At 60.7% G+C, this 18,324-nt stretch overlaps 1 protein-coding gene across 1 annotated transcript; it reads right to left on the bottom strand.

The window, feature by feature from the left end:
- Positions 1 to 1,981: 1,981 nt before the first annotated feature.
- LOC143171660 (IgGFc-binding protein-like) lies at positions 1,982 to 7,646 on the bottom strand. The gene is made up of 6 exons (XM_076360702.1): positions 7,101 to 7,646; positions 5,434 to 5,956; positions 4,328 to 4,887; positions 3,161 to 3,728; positions 2,230 to 2,429; positions 1,982 to 2,134 (listed from the first exon to the last, which is right to left on the bottom strand). The coding sequence occupies exons 1-6, from the start codon at positions 7,644 to 7,646 to the stop codon at positions 1,982 to 1,984; spliced, it is 2,550 nt and encodes an 849-aa protein (XP_076216817.1).
- Between the last annotated feature and the right edge of the window lie 10,678 nt (positions 7,647 to 18,324).

Here is an 18,324-nt window from a genome sequence, read left to right as displayed (position 1 = left end):
AGAGAGCTGAGGGGCCCCTGGGGAGGTTTGGGGGGAGGTCCCTGGGGTGATTTGTGGGGGTTCCCTGGAGGGGTTTCAGGGCTCCAGGGGGGCCAAGGGGGTCCCCGGGTGGGAGTTGTAGAGTCCCCAGTGTGTTTGGGGGGGCCCTTGGGGGGTTGAGGGGTCTCTGAGGTGGTTTAGGGGGTCTCAGGGTGGATTTAGGGGGTTCCCAGGGTGGTTTGGGGGGGGTCCCAGGAGGGATTTGGGGCTTTCATGGGGGCTGAGGGGTGTCCCAGGGGGGTGTTGGAGTGTCCCCAGGGAGGTTTAGCGGGTCCTTGAGGGGGTTGAGGGGTCCCTGGGGAGGCTTGGGGTGATCCCTGAGGGAGTTTGGGGGGTCCCTGAGGTGATTTGGGGGTCCCCTGGAGGGGTTTGGGGGCTCCAGGGGGGCTGAGGGTGTCTCCGGGGGATTTGGAAAGTCCCCAGGGTGTTTGGGGGGTCCTTGGGGGGGTTGAGGGGTCCCTGGGGAGGTTTGGGGGCTCCCTTGGGTGGTTTTAGGGCTCCCTGGTGTTGTCTGGGGGGTCCCCTGGAATGGTTTCAGGGCTCCAGGGGGGCTGAAGGAGTCCCAGCATGGGTTTGTAGAGTCCCCAGGGTGTTTGGGGGGTCCTTGAGGGTTGAGGGGTCCCTGAGGTGGTTTAGGGGGTCTCGGGGGGGGGGGGGGTGTTAGGTGGTTCCCAGGGGTGGTTTTGCAGGGGTCCCCGGAGGGGTTTGGGGCTTTCAGGGGGTGCTGAGGGGGTCCCAGGGGGGTGTTGAAGCATGCCCAGGGAGGTTTAGGGGCTCCTTGAGGGGGTTGAGGGGTTCCTGGGGAGGTTTTTGGGTTGGGGGTGGTTTAGGGGGGTCCCTGGGGTGATTTGAGGGGTCATCTGGAGGGGGTTGGTTGTTTCAGGGGGGCTGAGCGGTTCCCTGGGGGAGTTGGAGAGTCCCCAGGGAGGTTTGGGGGGTCCCTGGGGTGGTTTTGGGGGTCTCTCGAGTGGTTTGGGGGCCCCAGGGGGGATTTAAGGGGTCCCGAGGGGGGGTTGGAGAGTCCCTGGGGTGGTTTGGGGGGTCCCTGCAGCAGTTTGGGGGGTCCCTGGGGGGGTTAGGGGATGCCTGGGATGGTTCTGGGGTACTCCTGGCATGTTTTGGGGGAGTCCCTGGGGTGATTTGGGAGATCTTTGGAGCAGTTTGTGGGTCCCAAGGGGGTTTAGGGGGACCCCAAAGAGGCTTGGAGGGTCTGCAGGGGGCTTGGGGGTCCCTGGGGCAGTTTTGGGGGACCCCAGGGTAGTTTGGGGGGGCAGGGAAAACCATTTTTTTCCTGTTTTTTTTTTCCCCTGTGTCTTTATGCAGAAAGGAGCTGGAGAGATGCGGTGAATCGGGGGAAGAAATGGGGATTTTGGGTCTGCCATGAAGGAATCATCCCCCTAGGATGCCCCGATCCCCCTGGGATGCTCCATCCCATGTCCCCCCCTCGATGCCCTGGTTCCCCTGGGATCCTCTGGTTGGGATCCCCCCAAAATACCCCAGAAGCCCCTGGATGCTCCATCCCATATCCCACCCGATGCCCAAATCCCTCTGGGATGCTCCATCCCGCATCCCACCATGACGCCCCAGATCAACCCAGGATCTTTCGGTGGGGTTCCCCCCAGGATACTCCAGTCCATCCTCTTATGCTCCATTCTGTATTCCCCTTCGATGCCCCGCCCCCCCCGCCCCCCCCCCCCCCCCGCCCAGGAGGTTCCAGACAGGATCCACCCCCGATGCCCCCAATCCCCCTGGATAACACATCCCACATCCCCCCTCAATATCCCAATCCCCCTGGGATGCTTCATCCCGTATCCCCCCCCCTCGATGCCCTGATCCCCCCGGGATGCTCCAGCCCATGTTCCCCCCCATGATACCCCTATCTCCCCACGACGCTCCGATCAGGGTCTCCCCACGACGCTCCCCCTCTCGGGGGGGGCCACCCTCAGGGTCCCCCCCGGGGCAGGCAGAGCTGCCGGCCAGCCCGCAGCCCGCAGCCCGTCCCCAGCGGGCAGTGGGCACCCTCACAGAGCAGGGTGCTGTGCAGGTAGCAGGTGCAGTGCTGGCTGCAGTTGCCCACGAAGACGTCCTCCAACACCTGCAAAGCCAAGGAGACCCCCTTACACCATCACCCCCATCTCCCCTTCCCGCGACACCCCCCCTTTATTTCCACACCCCCACGGCGGGGCTCACCGGGAGGTACCGCCCGTCCTGGAAGCAGCCGCAGGTGCTCGGGAGCAGGCAGCGGTGGCCGTCGGTGAAGAAGCCCTTGGCGCAGCGGCAGCCCTCGAAGCAGGGGCCGGCGCAGGGCAGGGGATGGGCTAGACGGGCGCAGCTGCCCTCGCAGGAGCGGGCGCAGAGGGTGTAGAGGCTGTGCTCGCCGCAGGGCAGGGCTGGGGGGTGGGGGGTGGGGGGCGAGGAGGGGGGGGAATGAAGGGGGGAAAGGGCACCCTTGGGTGCCGGTCCCATCCCCAGATTGGGATTGAAACCTGGAAGGGTGGTGTCCCCAACCCACGTTTGCAATCCCATCCCCATCCCACGTTTGCAATTCCATCCCCATCCCGCGTCTGCAATCCCATCCCACGTCTGCAGTCCCATCCCCATCCCACGTTTGCAATCCCATCCCCATCCCATGTTTGCAATCCCATCCCACGTCTGCAATCCCATCCCACGTCTGCAATCCCATCCCCATCCCACGTTTGCAATCCCATCCCACGTTTGCAATCCTATCCCACGTCTGCAGTCCCATCCCCATCCCGCGTCTGCAATCCCATCCCGCGTTTGCAATCCCATCCCGCATTTGCAATCCCATCCCGCGTTTGCAATCCCATCCCACGTCTGCAGTCCCATCCCCATCCCACGTTTGCAATCCCATCCCCATCCCATGTTTGCAATCCCATCCCACGTCTGCAATCCCATCCCGCGTCTACAATCCCATCCCATGTCTGCAATCCCATCCCCATCCCACGTCTGCAATCCCATCCCACGTCTGCAATCCCATCCCCATCCCGCATTTGCAATCCCATTCCGCGTCTGCAATCCCATCCCGTGTTTGCAAACCCATCTCCAGCCCATCTTTGCAATCCCATCTGCCCCATCTTTGCCACCCGGTGAAGACACTCACGGCAGAAGCTCTCCGTCCTCCAGACCTTCACCGGAGCTCCAGCCTCCTGGCAGGCTGCGGTGTAGGCTTGCAGACTCCGGCACAGGGTGTCCGTGGCCCCGGCGGTGAGGACCATCTCCTGGAGGCAGTGCTCGAGGAAGTCCTCAGGGCCAACCTGCTCGTGGCAGCCGCTGAAGGGCCCTGGTGTCACCACCATCATCCCACATGAGCTCTCTGCGTGGTAGGGCCCAGTGGCATCCGGTGGGTGGACAGGACACGTTTCACAGGTGTCTGAGCAGGGTATGGATTCATCCGGCAACTTCCAGGCCACCACCAACTCCTGGGTCCCGTTGACCCAGGTGCCGTTGGGTCCCATGAAATCGTTGTCACCGTTGCCGTCAAAGTCACCGCAGAGGCCACACATCTGCCCCGCGTAGGTGCTGGGGACAGTGACCAAGAGGACAGCGGTGGTGGCGTAGACGAGCCGGTGGCCCAGGGCCGTTTGAAGGATGATGCTGTTCCCCTCTTGGGTCACCCAGGTCTTCCCATCGCCCACCGATAGCGGTAGGGCGCGGGTCTCCCCATCCACCTGTGGGCAAGGGAGGAAGGAGATGGAGGGGGCGAGATGTCCTCCCACCTTGCCCGATCATCCTTGGGTGCACCCGCAGTGATGGATGAGGTGCACGACCCCACGTGTGTCCCTCTGGAGCTCGCAGATCCCACCCCACAGCCTTTTCCGGCATTTTTTTCCAGCGGATAAACCCAGTTTTTGTAGGGTGATGGGTCAGGATTCATTCCCCAGCAGAGCAATCGGGTTGGGGGCAGAGGGAAAGGGGAAATCGTGGCAGAAGGTGGTGGAGAAAGGGGGATGAGGGCCAGGAGAGCCATTTTGGGGAGAGGAAGAGGAGAAGAAGGATCTTGGACACCTTTTTGGGGAAGATAAAAGAAGAAGGATCTCAGAGCGCTTTTGGGGGGAGATAAGAGAAGAAGGAGGATCCTGGAAAGCTTTTTAGAAGAGATGAAGAGGAGAAGAAGGATCTCGGAGAGCTTTTTAGGGCCACTAAAGAGGACAAGCAGCATCCTGACGCATGAGGTTAGTGGGATCCATCCAAGGGCGACCCATTGGGATGGGGCTGTGGCTCAAAGGAGTTGAGCTGATGGTTGCCCACCAAGAAGAGAAACACTCACGTCAACGCTCCACATGCTCCCGCTCCGCATGGTGATCCGGGAGCCCCCGACTGCCACGGTGACACCTCCATCATTTTCCAGCGTCACCTCCAACTCGTGGCCATCCCCTTGGCAGACCTTGGCCAGGACATAGCGGCAAGCGCCACCGAGGGTGAAATTCAACCCATCGAAGGTGACCAAGCGCCGGGTGCCCAAGAGGACACACCGGCCACGCTGCCCACCGTGACAACCCCGTACGCCTCTCTCCACCCGGCACTCCTGTCCTGAGGGACATGGGGCCGCCCAACACGTCACCGTCCCCACTGCTGTGCAACGGCAGCGCTCGGCGCACCCATCCCCGGGGTAAAACTCCTCTCCCCGGTGGTAGTAATTTCCCCGGTGGTGACAACCGCAGTCGGGTGGTGACACGCAACGCTCGCCGCTGAGGATGAAGCCCTCATCGCAGAAACACCCCTCGGTCCTCGGCAGGTCACAGGTCTCCGGGCTGCCAGGGTGGCTGCATGTGGCAGGGCAAGCGGTGCCATTGAGCTCGTAGTGCGAGTGCGGGGGGCAGGCGGGCGCTGGAGGCGGGGCATGAGGAGGAAAGAGTCAGTGGTTTGGGGTGAGAAAGGGGGGATTTGGGGACTGGGAAGGGCGCAGGGCGTGGGACTAAGGTGTTGTCCCTAAAACTACTCTACTTTGCATATTACAGGGGGGTTTTTTTGAGGATGGAGGTGCCTATTGGGGTTTTCCTCCTCCATGGATCTTCCCATCTCCTTCTTGACCCCAAACCAGATGGAAATCCCAATCCGGGGATTTTTGCACTGTGATGACCTCAGATGGAGATCCCCATTCGGGATTTTCCTCCTCCAAGGATGCTCCCATCTCCCTTTTGACCCCAACTTGGATGGAGATGCCTATCCAAGGATTTTCCTGCTCCAGCTAGCTCAGATAGAGATCACAATCTGGGATTTTTCTCCTCAGAGAACGCTCCCGTCCCAGAATGACCCCATTTCCAATGGACACCACTATCCAAAGATATTCCTGCTCCAACTAGCTTGGACAGAGATCCAAATCCAGGGATTTTCCTACTCCCACTGTCTTGGCAAACCCTTGAGGCCACCTACCGCAGAAGGTCTTGGAGCGCCAGGGCTCGAGGACAACCCCAGCCTCCTGGCAGGCAGTGGCGTAGCCCATCACCGCCTTGCAGATGATGGCTTTGTGCCCTCGGAAGACGCAGTAATCAGTGATGCAAGCCTGGAAATAGCTCTCGGGGTCAACCCAGGGGTGGCAAGACCGGAACGGCCCCTCGGGCAACAGGATGAGTCCACACTCCTCCCCGTTGGCCCGCTGTTTGCGGCCGATGATGGCACGGCTGGAGCATTGGCGTGGTGCTGACTCGTCACAACCCGGCACCACCGTTGTCTCCACCTTGGGGATGTCATTGTGGGGGTCACCATCGAAATTGCCACAGAGGCCGCACAGAGCCCCAGCGTAGTTGCTGGGGACGGTGACAGCCAAGTGGCTCTGCCCATCAAAGGAGACGGTCAAGTGGAAGTCGGTGCGCAAGAAGGTGCCCCAGCCCCGGCGGGTAATGGAGATCTTGCCCTCGGGTAGGGTGTGGGGTAGGTTGACCAATAGACCATCAACCTATGAGGGGACAGGGGTGAGTTATGGGGTGCTCAATGCGGGGGGAAGCACCCCAAGTGGGGTTGAGCTTGGGGGGGGGGGGGGTAGCAGCAGTGCTGGCAGAGCCCCAGCGTTCACCCCAAACCAGACCCAAACACAAAGGTCAACTCCAACCTCAACCCCAAACCCCAACCTCAACCCCACCCCAATCTTAACCCAAAACCCAATTTTAACCTCGAGTCCAATGCCGACCTCAACCCTGAGCCCAACCCTACCTCAAATCCAGCTTCAACCCCAACCCCAAACCCAAACCCCACCTCAGTCCAAACCCTAACCCCAACCTCAAGCCCAAACTCGACACCAGCTCCAACATCAACCCCAAAACCAACCCCAACCTCAACGGCCAACATGAACGCCCATTGTAACCTCAACATGAACCCAAACTCTAACACCAACCCCCAACTCCAAGCCCAACCCAGATCCAGTCTCAACCCAAACCCAAACCCCAATCACCTCAGCTTCAACTCCAACCCCAGCCTTAAGCCTAGCCTTCACCCAAACCCTAATCTCAGTCCCAACCTTAATCCCATCTCAAACGCCATCCCCAAGCCCAACCCAAAGCCCACCCTCAACCCCAACCCTCTACTCAGACCTCAAACCTCATCCCAACCCCAAATGCAACACCAGTCCCATCAACCTGAAACATCAACAGCAACCCCAAAATGAACCCCAACCTCAACCACAAACCCAATCCCAATCCAAACCCCAACCCTAACTCCAACCTCAACCCCAAACCCAAGTCCGAATCCGACCCTAACCCAAACCTCGACCCCATCCCCATTCAACTTCAGCCCCTTCCCCAACCCCACCCTCAACCCCAACTCCAACCCTAGCTCCCACCTTGACCCCAACCCCAATATCAACCTCAACCCCAGCACCAACTCCAACCCCAAATCCAACCGTACCCCAAAACTCAACCTCAACATCAACCTCAACATCAGCTCCACCCCCAACCCCACCTTCAACCCCAAACTCAACTCCAACCCCCTTCCCAACCTCAAGTGCCCCCATCCCTCTCCCCACACCCGTCAGGACCTCACCACACTCCCGTCACCCCCCCCCCCCCCAAAACCCCATCGGGGCCCTGTGGTGGGGCCACCCTCACCATGGCCCTCCCCGGGAAGTCGTGGCTGAGGGTGACGTTGTACCCGTAGATGATGACCTGGACTGAGCGGGCGAAGAAGGTGGCGTGCGGCCCCTGCGCCTTGTTCTGCACCAACACCTGGAAGCCCACCAGCCCCTCGCTCACCCCACACACCCCGGCGAACTCGTAGAGGCAGCTGCCCGCAAAATCATAGTGCTGCCCGTCGAAGGTGACATAACGCAGGTCCCTCCCAGAGCTGCATGTCCGGTAGCTCTCGGGGTAGCACCCAGTGATCCCCTTCTCCACCATGCACCACTCGCCCCTGCGACACCCGTCCTCCCAGCACTGAAGCCGCTGCACCCCGGGGTCACAGAGGCAGCTGCGGGTGCAATTGTCATCCGCCCAGAAGCGCTGCCCAGGGGCGTAACGGCGGCCGGCGTGGTGGCAACCGCAAGCCACCGCCGCGGCCACGCAGCTGCCGTTGAGGAGCACGAAGCCCTGGGCGCACTCGCAGGTCTCCTGGCAGGGCGTCGAGCAGTTTTTGGGGTTGTCGCGGTGTGTGCACATCCGGGGGCAGCCGCAGGGGTTGTAGCGGCTGTTTTCCGGGCAGCGCAGGGCTGTGGGCGGGAGGAGAGAGGTGAGTCACAGTCCCGAAAGCTGCGAAGTGCAAAGCTGCACCTCGGGCGTGAGATGGTAGCGGTGATCTGCAGTGCAGCCTCTGCATTGCGAATCCTGATCCCAGTAGCAACCTCGGCGTTGCAAATCCCAAATCCCAGTGCAACGTCTGCGTTGCAAACCCCAAATCCCAGTGCAATGTCTGCGTTGCAAACCCCAAATCCCAGTGCAATGTCTGCATTGCAAACCTGAAATCCCAGTGCAATGTCTGCGTTGCAAGCCCAAAATCCCGGTGCAACGTCTGAGCTGCAAACCCGAAATCCCAGTGCAATGTCTGCACTGCAAACCCTGCGTGTTGCAAACCCCGCATCCCAGTGGAACCTGTGCATTGCAACCCCCAAATCCCACTGCAAACCCCAAATCCCAGTGCAAACCCCAAATCCCGGTGGAACGTCTGTGTTGCAAACCCCAATCCCAGAGCAACCCCAAATCCCAGGGCAACCCCCAAACTCCAGTGGAACATCTGCGTTGCAAACCCCAAGCCCAGTGCAACGTGATTTGCAAACCCCCCAAGCCCCGTGCAAACCCCAATCCCAGTGCAAACCCCGATCCCAGTGCAAACCCCAATCCCAGTGCAAACCCCGATCCCAGTGCAACGTCTGCATTGCAAACCCTAATCCCAGAGCAAATCCCAATCCCAGGGCAACGCCTGCATTGCAACCCCCCAATCCCAGTGCACACCCCGAATCCCAGAGCTTTGCAAACCCCAGCCCCCTGCTCCCCACTCACCGCACCCCTCCGCCTTCCGCCAGTCGGGCAGTTGCACGCCCCGCTCCTTGCATGCCGCCGCGTAGCTCGCCAGGGCCTGGCAAGCGCTGCTGTTGCTGCAGGGCTCCCCCATGCACCCTTCCAGGTACCCCCAGGGATCCACCACCCCCTGGCACACCCCAAAAAGCTCCCCCCGGGCCAGGCGCCCGCAGAAGGCTTCGGTGCTGTTGGAGGAGCCGGCATCACTGCCGGCATCGCTGCAGATGCCGCAGATGCTCTCGGGGAAGGTGCCGGGGACGGTGATGTTGGCGGCACCTCGCCAGTCGTAGGCCACGCGCAGGGAGAAGTCGGTCTCCAGCAGCAGCCCGGTGCCATGCCGCGACACCTGGACACGCGCCCCGTGCAACGCCACCGGCAGCGGGAAGCTCTGGTTGTTCACCTGCCGGGGGGAGACAGAGGACGGAGGCTCGGGGTTTTGCAGGGGGTGGTTGTGTGTGAGAGCGTGCGAGAGCATGCACGGATGTGCAAGAGCATGCACGTGCTTGCAAGCGTATGCAAATACGTTCAGGAGCATGCAAGAGCACACAGTTGTGCAACAGCACTAAATTGCATGCAAGAGCATGCACACGCTTGCAAGAGCATGCACACATGTGCAGGAGCGTGCCTTGGCATACAAGAGCATGCAGTCATGCAACAGCAAATAACTGCATGCAAGAGCATGCACAGACGTGCAGGAGCCTGCATGAGCGTGCACAAGCGTGCAGGCATGTTGAAGAGCATGCAATTGCATGCAAAAGTGTGCATCAGCGTGCAAGAACATGCACGCACATGCAAAAGACCACAGTGTGAGAGTGTGCGTTAGCATGTGAGAGCATGTGGTCATGCACAGCAGCAATTAATTGCATGCAAGAGCGTGCACACACGTGCAAGAGCATACAGTCACATGCAACAGCATGCACAGGCATGCAACAGCCTGCATTAGTGTGCAAGAGGGTTCGGTCATGTGCAAAAGCATGCAATTGCATGCCAGAGTGTGCATCGGCGTGCAGGAGCGTGCACACGCATGTAAGGGCAAGTATAAGCATGCACGAGCATGCAGTCAGGTGCAAAAGCAATAAATTGCACGTGAGAGCATGCACATATGTGCAAGAGCATACAGCCACGTGCAAGAGCATGCAGCCACGTGCACGGGCATGTACAGGCTTGCAAGAGCATGCATCAGCGTGCAAGACCACGTGTCAGCCCCACCCCTCACCCCCCACCCCCAAACCCGCCTGCCACGCCCCTCACCCGGACAAATCCCTCCTCGCCCTGGCTGGTGGCCACGGTGACATCGTAGACCCTCACGAGGAGGGAGGTGACGCCCGCGCCGAGCACCGTGGCCTCCACACTGAACGCAGGCAGGGTGGCATTGGGGCTGCAGGTCCGGGCCACGACGTAGCGGCACGGGCTGGGCAGGGTGAAGGCAGCACCGTCAAAGGTGCGGGCACCAGCTTGCAGTTGGCATGTGGCATCGGCCACGACCTCACAGCGGGGGCGGCAGGAGGAGACGCGGCAGCGCTCGCCGGGGTGGCAGAGGATGCCGTGGCATGGGTCAGGGTCATCTGGGGGGGGAAGGAGGGGAGGTGGCGTTGAAAATGGGTGCAACCAGGAGGGGCTGCAGCCCTGGGAGCATACTGCATCAGCACTGCACCCTGGGAGCACACAACACCACCACTGCACCCCGAGGAGCGTGCACCACCACCGTTGCACCCCAAGGAGCATGCAACATCACCAGTGCACCCCGAGAAGGGTGCAACACCACTACTCACCGCACTCGCACACTGCCAGGCTCCTGGAGGCCGCCTCATCCCAGCCAACGCCGTAGCTCAACACTCTGAAGGTGCCGTTGGAACGCTGCAAACGGTGGCTGCCACCAGCGTCACCCAACGCCACCTCCCGCCACCAAAAATCCCCACCAGGCACCCGCCGCCAGCCACCGGCACCCAGCGGTCGCCCATCCACCGTGATCTCTGCCCCGCCACCCGCTGCCACCAGCACAACGGTGACACTAGGCGGGGCGTGCAGGTGGTAGGAGCTGCAAAACTCGCCCAGGGGTGCCACAGCCGACACGAAAGGCTCGGTGCCGGGGTGGAAGTAGTAGACAGCCACGGCGGAGCTTGCAACGATGGCCACGGCTTGCAATGGCTGCAGGGCGATGGGTAGCATGTCGCCAGCTCGCAACGTGGCCCAAGCGGTGGCGGCGCCAGTAGCGTAGCGGAGACGGGTGCTCCGCGCCGCGAGGACGTATGCAACATCACTGCAGCTTTGCTTCACAACCAGGGGTGCCACCACAAACCGACGTCCCCAGCGTGGCGGTGGCTGCTTGGCCACACGGTTGGCGGTGGTGGCGTTGAGCCAGGAGGGCAGCACCCGCCTGGCGCCGAGGTTGTGGGTGCTCCGGAGGTGTAGGGTGCTGTTGGGGACGGGGCGGTGGAAACGTGGCCGGGTCCGGCCGCTGCTGGGGTTGAGGATGGCGAGGAAGTGGTGGCCGACAGGGGGGGAGGCGGCGGAGGCTGCGAGGGGGGAGAGGGCGGCTGTGGGGTCCGGTGGAAAGGGGGGGGGGGGGCGGGGAGAAGGGTGCAAGATGGGGTGCAAAAGTGGGTGCAGAGAGGCAGTGCAAGGACAGGGTGCAGAGGGCAAGGCGAGAGGAGTGTGCAAGAGTGCAATGCAGAAGGGCATGCAAGAAGGGGCTGCACCCCTTGCACGAAGGGGATGCGGAAGGCAAAGCAAAAGGGGTTGCAAAAGGGGAGGGCAAGAGGAGGGCGTAAAAAGAGGGTGCAAGGCGTGGGTGCAAGAAGGGGATGCAAAAGATGATGCAAAAGGAGCGCGCAAAAAGGGGGAGGCAAAGGCAATGCAAGATGTGGGTGCAAAAATGCGATGCAAAAGGCGATGCAAGAAAGGGATGCAAGAAAGGGATGCAAAATGGGATGCAAAAGGCAGTGCAAGAGGAGCATGCCAAAATGTGATGCAAAAGGGGGTGCAAAAAGCAGGTGCAAAAGGGGATGCAAGAACAGGGTGCAAAAGGGGATGCAAAAGGGGGTGCAAGAAGGAGGTGCAAAAGCGGATGCAAAAAGCAAGTGCAAAAGGGGGTGCAACCACGTGCCAGAGGGTGCATTAGGGTACATTGGCATACATTAGCATGCATTAGCATGCATTAGCATGTCCGAGGTGGGGCAGCAGATGGCAGCAGAGACACGAGAGTGCGAACACGGGTGCAGGACGACCCAGGCCCCCCCCCCGTCAGCACCTACCTCCCAGTAAGACCAGTGCGACCCAGGTGACCCAGGCATCTGGAGCCCACCCAGAGGACCCAGGGACTCCCCAGGGGACCCAGGCATCCTGGACACCCCCAGGGGACCCAGGCGTCCGGGAACCCCCCCCAGAGGACCCAGGCATCCCGGACACCCCCAGGGGACCCAGGCATCCAGGACCCGCCCCCAGAGGACGCAGGTGTCCGGGACCCCCCCCCCCCAGCCTCCACCACCCCACCCAGAAGACCCAGATGTCTGGGGACCCCCCTAGGGGACCCAGGTATCCAGGGACACCCCCCAGGGGACCCAGGTATCCCAGGTGCCCCCAGGGGACCCAGGCATCCGGGCCCACTCCACCCCCCCTCAGCACTTACCTCCCAGTAAGACCAGTGCGACCCCCACCAGTAACTTCACGGCCGTCCCCATCATGGCTGTAAAACAAGGGGGGAGGGGAGGGTCAGGGGGGGTCCCGGATGCCTGGGTCCCCCCTGAGATCTGGGGGGTCTGGGGGGAGGTAAAAGGTTAAAAGGGGGTGGTTGGCACCCGGATGCTTGGGTCCCCCCAGACACCTGGGTCCCCTTGCATGGAGGGGGTCTGCTCGGACCCTCCCAGCTGCCTGGGTCCCCCCATGATCCCCGGGTCCCCTTGCATGGAGGATCTCCCCAGACGTCTGGGTCCCTCCTGGATGCCTGGGTCCCCCCATGATCCCCGGGTCCCCTTGCATGGAGGGTCTCCCCAGACGTCTGGATCCCTCCCGGATGCCTGGGTCTCCCCCTGATGCCTGGGTCCCCCTGGATGCTTGGGTCCCTTCCGGATGCCTGGGTCCCTTTGCATAGAGGGGGTCTCCTCGGAAGCCTGGGTCCCTCCTGGACACCCGTGACACCTGGGTCCCCTTGCATGGAAGGTCTCCCCGGATGCCTGGGTCCCCCCTGATGCCTGAGTGCCCCCCAATGCCTGGGTCCCCCACCCCAGGGGAGCGTTACCACGCGGCGTCTCAGCAGCAGGTGACCCAGTGGGTGCCTGGCAGGGTTGGGAGCACCCATGGGTGCTGCCACCAACAGTGATTTCATCACAGCCCGGCTGGGTGCCAGCGTCCCCCGTGGCTGGGAACCAATGGCAGATACTGGGACTGATTGTCACCAGCCCCAGGGGACCCAGGCATCCGGGGGGGAACTAGGAGTCTAAGGGGTACCCAGGCATCTGGGGGGACCCAGGTGTGTAGGGGGGACCCAGGCATCCAGGAGGGCCCCAGATGTCTTGGGGGGACCCAGGCACTTGGGAAGGACCCAAGTGTCCAGGAGGGCCCCAGATGTCTTGGGGGGACCCAGGTGTGTAGGGGGGACCCAGGCATCCAGAAGGGCCCCAGGTGTCTTGGGGGGACCCAGGCATCTGGGAAGGACCCAAGCGTCCAGGAGGGCCCCAGATGTCTTGGGGGGACCCAGGTGTGTAGGGGGGACCCAGGCATCCAGAAGGGACCCAGGTGTCTTGGGGGGACCCAGGCATCTGGGGGGACCCAGGTGTGTAGGGGGGACCCAGGCATCCAGAAGGGACCCAGGTGTGTGGGGGGGACCCAGGCATCTGGGGGGACCCAGGTGTGTGGGGGGGACCCAGGCATCCAGAAGGGCCCCAGGTGTGTGTGGGGGACCCAGGCATCCAGAAGGGCCCCAGATGTCTTGGGGGGACCCAGGTGTGTAGGGGGGACCCAGGCATCCAGAAGGGACCCAGGTGTCTTGGGGGGACCCAGGCACCTGGGGGGACCCAGGCATCCAGGAGGGCCCCAGATGTCTTGGGGGGACCCAGGTGTGTAGGGGGGGACCCAGGCATCCAGAAGGGACCCAGGTGTCTTGGGGGGACCCAGGCACTTGGGAAGGACCCAAGCGTCCAGGAGGGCCCCAGATGTCTTGGGGGGACCCAGGCACCTGGGGGGACCCAGGCATCCAGAAGGGCCCCAGGTGTCTTGGGGGGACCCAGGCACCTGGGAAGGACCCAAGCGTCCAGGAGGGCCCCAGATGTCTTGGGGGGACCCAGGTGTGTAGGGGGGACCCAGGCATCCAGAAGGGACCCAGGTGTGTAGGGGGGGACCCAGGCATCTAGAAGGGCCCCAGGTGTCTTGGGGGGACCCAGGCATCTGGGGGGACCCAGATGTCTTGAGGGGACCCGAGTGTCAGGGGGACTCAGGCGTCCAGGGGAGACCCAGGTGTCGGGGGGACCCAGACATCCGGGAGAGGGGACAACTCAGCTGCCTGGGACCGTGCGTTTGCACCCAGGCTGGATTATTCCTTCTGCATTTGCACCAGGTTTGCATTTGCTTCGAGTTTAATTATTTCTCTTAATTTTTCTCTTTCTTAATTATTTCTCGTAATTTTTTTTGCATTTGCATCAGGTTAAATCATTGCACCGTTTGCTTCTGCACTGGGGCCTGGTTATTCCTCCCTCCTTTTGCATGTGCGTCATTTTTAATCATTGCACCGTTTGCATTTGCACCCGAGCTGGATTATTCCTCCCTCCTTTTTGCATTTGCACCGGGTTGAATCATTGCACTGTTTGTGTTTGCACCCAGACTGGATTATTCCTCCCTCCTTTTTGCATTTGCATCAAGTTTAATTATTTCTCTCATTTTTTTGCGTTGGGTTAAGTCATTGCGCCATTGGCGTTTGCATCCAGACTGGATTATTTCTCCATCTTTTTGGATTTGCACCAGGTTAAATCATTGCACTGTTTGCTTCTGCACTTGCGCCCCGTTACTCTTCCCTCCTTTTGCATCTGCATCATTTTTAATTACTGCACCGCTTGCATTTGCATCGGATTTAATTATTTCTCCCCATTTTTTTTTTCTCATTTGCACCAGGTTAAATCACTGCGGCGTCCCCATTTGCACCCAAACTGGATGATTTCTCCCCATTTCTGCATTTGCACCAGGTTAAATCATTGCACCATTTGCATTTGCACCCAGACTCATTTATTTCTCCTTCTTTTTGGATTTGCATCGGGTTAAATGATTGCACTGTTTGCATTTGGGCCCAGGCTGGATTATTCCTCCCCCTTTTGCATCCCCGCTCCGACTCATTGTATCACCCTCCCCCCCGCCTTTCCTTTTCCTCCACCTCCATCACCTCATCCAGATCCATTTCAAACAAACGGCACCAAAACCTGCCCAGATCCGGGTTCCTTCTGGGGGAAAAAGAAGGGGGAAAAAAAAAATTAAATAACAGAAGACTGCTTTTCGCAGGCGAGGCGGCTGCCGGATTGCGAAAGGTCGGGAGGGGATTAACCCCTGGGGAAGCCTTTTGCTCCTCGCAAAGCTTTGCTTTTTGCAGAACAAGCAGTGGGATGCACGGGGAAAATCAACTCCTCGGTGTTTGCATGCTGCAGCCTTTCCCCCCCTCACCCGAAAATTGCATCCGCAAGCCGTGCAACGCCGGGATTTTTGCGAAACCTTGCAAAAAAAAAACCAACCAAACCCCCAAGCCTTTGCATCGCTTTTCCTGCAGCATCCCGGCTCATTCTTGCTGGCAACCGTGGCCTGGCCAACGGAGGCAGCTCAGGTTGCAAAAGCAAGCGGGCATCCCGCCAGCTCCTCTCGGATTTCTGGGAAATTCGGGCCTCCTGCTGCCAAAGGCGGTTGCTCCCACCGCCCTCCCACGCCTTCGCTTCCTGCTTGCGCCTTTGTTTTATTTTGTTTTATGTTTTTTTTTTTTCTTTTGCAATGGGGACAGCTGAGACGTGGACACCCCGGGGGAGGAGACACCTGATATTTCTGCTCCCCCTGGAGGTAAATAAAAAGCAATTAGGGTTCCGCCGCCCCCGGGGGTCTTGCATAATCCGGGATGAAAGGGTTGGGAAGGTGGAACGCGGGGCGGCGTGACGGCCTCGGGCTTGCGATTTCAGCGCGTGTGGTTTTGGGTTGCAGGGTGAGCGGCTTTGGGTTGCGAGAGGCCTTGCTGGGAGTTTGCGGTGTGCATTGCTTTGGATTGCAATGCCCCTTGCTGCAGATTGCAGTGCCCCTCGCCGTCGATTGCAGCGCCCCTCGCCATGGATTGCAATGCCCCTCGCCGTGGTCTGCAATGCCCCTCGCTTTTGTTTGCAATGCCCCTCGCCGTGGTTTGCAATGCCCCTCGCTTTTGTTTGCAATGCCCCTCGCCGTGGTTTGCAATGCCCCTCGCCGTGGTCTGCAATGCCCCTCGCTTTTGTTTGCAATGCCCCTCACTGTGGATTGCGATGCCCCTCGCCATGGTTTGCAATGCCCCTCACCGTGGTCTGCAATGCCCCTCGCTTTTGTTTGCAATGCCCCTCGCCGTGGTTTGCAATGCCCCTCGCTTTTGTTTGCAATGCCCCTCGCCGTGGTTTGCAATGCCCCTCGCCGTGGTTTGCAATGCCCCTCGCCGTGGTCTGCAATGCCCCTCGCTTTTGTTTGCAATGCCCCTCGCCGTGGTTTGCAATGCCCCTCGCTTTTGTTTGCAATGCCCCTCGCCGTGGTCTGCAATGCCCCTCGCCGTGGTTTGCAATGCCCCTCGCCGTGGTTTGCAATGCCCCTCGCCGTGGTCTGCAATGCCCCTCGCCGTGGTTTGCAATGCCCCTCGCCGTGGTCTGCAATGCCCCTCGCCGTGGTTTGCAATGCCCCTCACTGTGGACTTCAAAGCCGTCTGCTTTGGGTGGCAACGGGCCTTGCTGTGGTCTGCAATGTCCCTTGCTTTCGATCGCCACGGGCCTTGTTGCGGATTGCGGTGCTCCCTGCTCAGGACTGCAGTGCCTGGTACTTTGGTTTGCAATCTGCCTTGCCGTGGATTGCAGCGGGCCTTGCTTTGGACTGCAGTGCCCTTTGCTTTGGACTGCAGCGGGCCTTGCTCTGGATTGCGGTGCCACCGATTTTGGATTCAATGCACATTGCTTTGGACTGCAGTGCACCTCTCTTCAGATTGCAAAGCCTATTGCTGTGGGTTGCACTGCCCCACGCTGTGGGTTGCGCTGCCCCACGCTTCGGGTTGCAATGCACCACGCTTTGGGTTGCAATGTGCCACGCTTCGGGTTGCACTGCCCCACGCTTTGGGTTGCACTGCCCCACGCTTTGGGTTGCAATGTGCCATGCTTTGGGTTGCACTGCCCCACGCTTTGGGTTGCACTGCCCCACGCTTTGGGTTGCAATGTGCCACGCTTCGGGTTGCACTGCCCCACGCTTTGGGTTGCACTGCCCCACGCTTTGGGTTGCACTGCACCTCACTTTGGGTTGCACTGCCCCACGCTTCGGGTTGCACTGCCCCACACTTTGGGTTGCAATGTGCCACGCTTCGGGTTGCACTGCCCCACGTTTCGGGTTGCACTGCCCCATGCTTCGGGTTGCAATGCACCGTGCTTTGGGTTGCACTGCCCCACGCTTCGGGTTGCACTGCCCCACGCTTTGGGTTGCGCTGCCCCACGCTTTGGGTTGCAATGTGCCATGCTTTGGGTTGCACTGCCCCACGCTTCGGGTTGCACTGCCCCACACTTTGGGTTGCAATGTGCCACGCTTCGGGTTGCACTGCCCCACGCTTCGGGTTGCACTGCCCCACGCTTCGGGTTGCACTGCCCCACGCTTTGGGTTGCAATGCACCGTGCTTTGGGTTGCACTGCCCCACGCTTTGGGTTGCACTGCACCTCACTTTGGGTTGCACTGCCCCACGCTTCGGGTTGCACTGCCCCACACTTTGGGTTGCAATGTGCCACGCTTCGGGTTGCACTGCCCCACGCTTCGGGTTGCACTGCCCCACGCTTCGGGTTGCACTGCCCCACGCTTTGGGTTGCAATGCACCGTGCTTTGGGTTGCACTGCCCCACGCTTCAGGTTGCACTGCCCCACGCTTTGGGTTGCGCTGCCCCACGCTTCGGGTTGCATTGCCCCACGCTTTGGGTTGCACTGCCCCACGCTTCGGGTTGCGCTGCCCTACGCTTTGGGTTGCAATGTGCCACGCTTCGGGTTGCACTGCCCCACGCTTTGGGTTGCACTGCCCCACGCTTTGGGTTGCACTGCACCTCACTTTGGGTTGCACTGCCCCACGTTTCGGGTTGCACTGCCCCACGCTTTGGGTTGCAATGTGCCACGCTTCGGGTTGCACTGCCCCACGCTTCGGATTGCACTGCCCCATGCTTCGGGTTGCAATGCACCGTGCTTTGGGTTGCACTGCCCCACGCTTCGGGTTGCACTGCCCCACGCTTTGGGTTGCGCTGCCCCACGCTTTGGGTTGCATTGCCCCACGCTTCGGGTTGCACTGCCCCACGCTTCGGGTTGCACTGCCCCACACTTTGGGTTGCGCTGCACCTCACTTTGGGTTGCACTGCCCCACGCTTTGGGTTGCACTGCCCCACGCTTCGGGTTGCACTGCCCCACGCTTCGGGTTGCAATGCACCCTGTTTATGGTTGCAACCGGCCTTGCTTTGGATTTCAACGATCCCTAGACGACCGTGAACCCATCGGACAGAGTTTTGCAAAAATCCCCCCCATCGCACTCGTAATAAAGTTGCGCATGATTTTTTTCCACGCATCTTTTTAGGGTTGACATTTTGGGCCGATAAAATGCAATTCCTCCACCCGATCTG

Source organism: Aptenodytes patagonicus, chromosome 29 (assembly GCF_965638725.1).
Source record: "Aptenodytes patagonicus chromosome 29, bAptPat1.pri.cur, whole genome shotgun sequence".
NCBI lineage: Eukaryota > Metazoa > Chordata > Aves > Sphenisciformes > Spheniscidae > Aptenodytes > Aptenodytes patagonicus.
This window is presented reverse-complemented; position numbering and strand designations above follow the sequence as displayed.

Excerpts from the sequence above, each read along its gene's own strand:
- LOC143171660 (XM_076360702.1), bottom strand. The coding sequence starts at position 7,646 with ATGTGCACACACCGCGACAACCCCAAAAACTGCTCGACGCCCTGCCAG. Across the intron at positions 5,957-7,100 it reads ACTTCCCGGGGAGGGCCATG|GTTGATGGTCTATTGGTCAA; the intron begins GTGAGGGTGGCC and ends GTCCCCTCATAG. Across the intron at positions 3,729-4,327 it reads GGAGCATGTGGAGCGTTGAC|GTGGATGGGGAGACCCGCGC; the intron begins GTGAGTGTTTCT and ends CCTTGCCCACAG.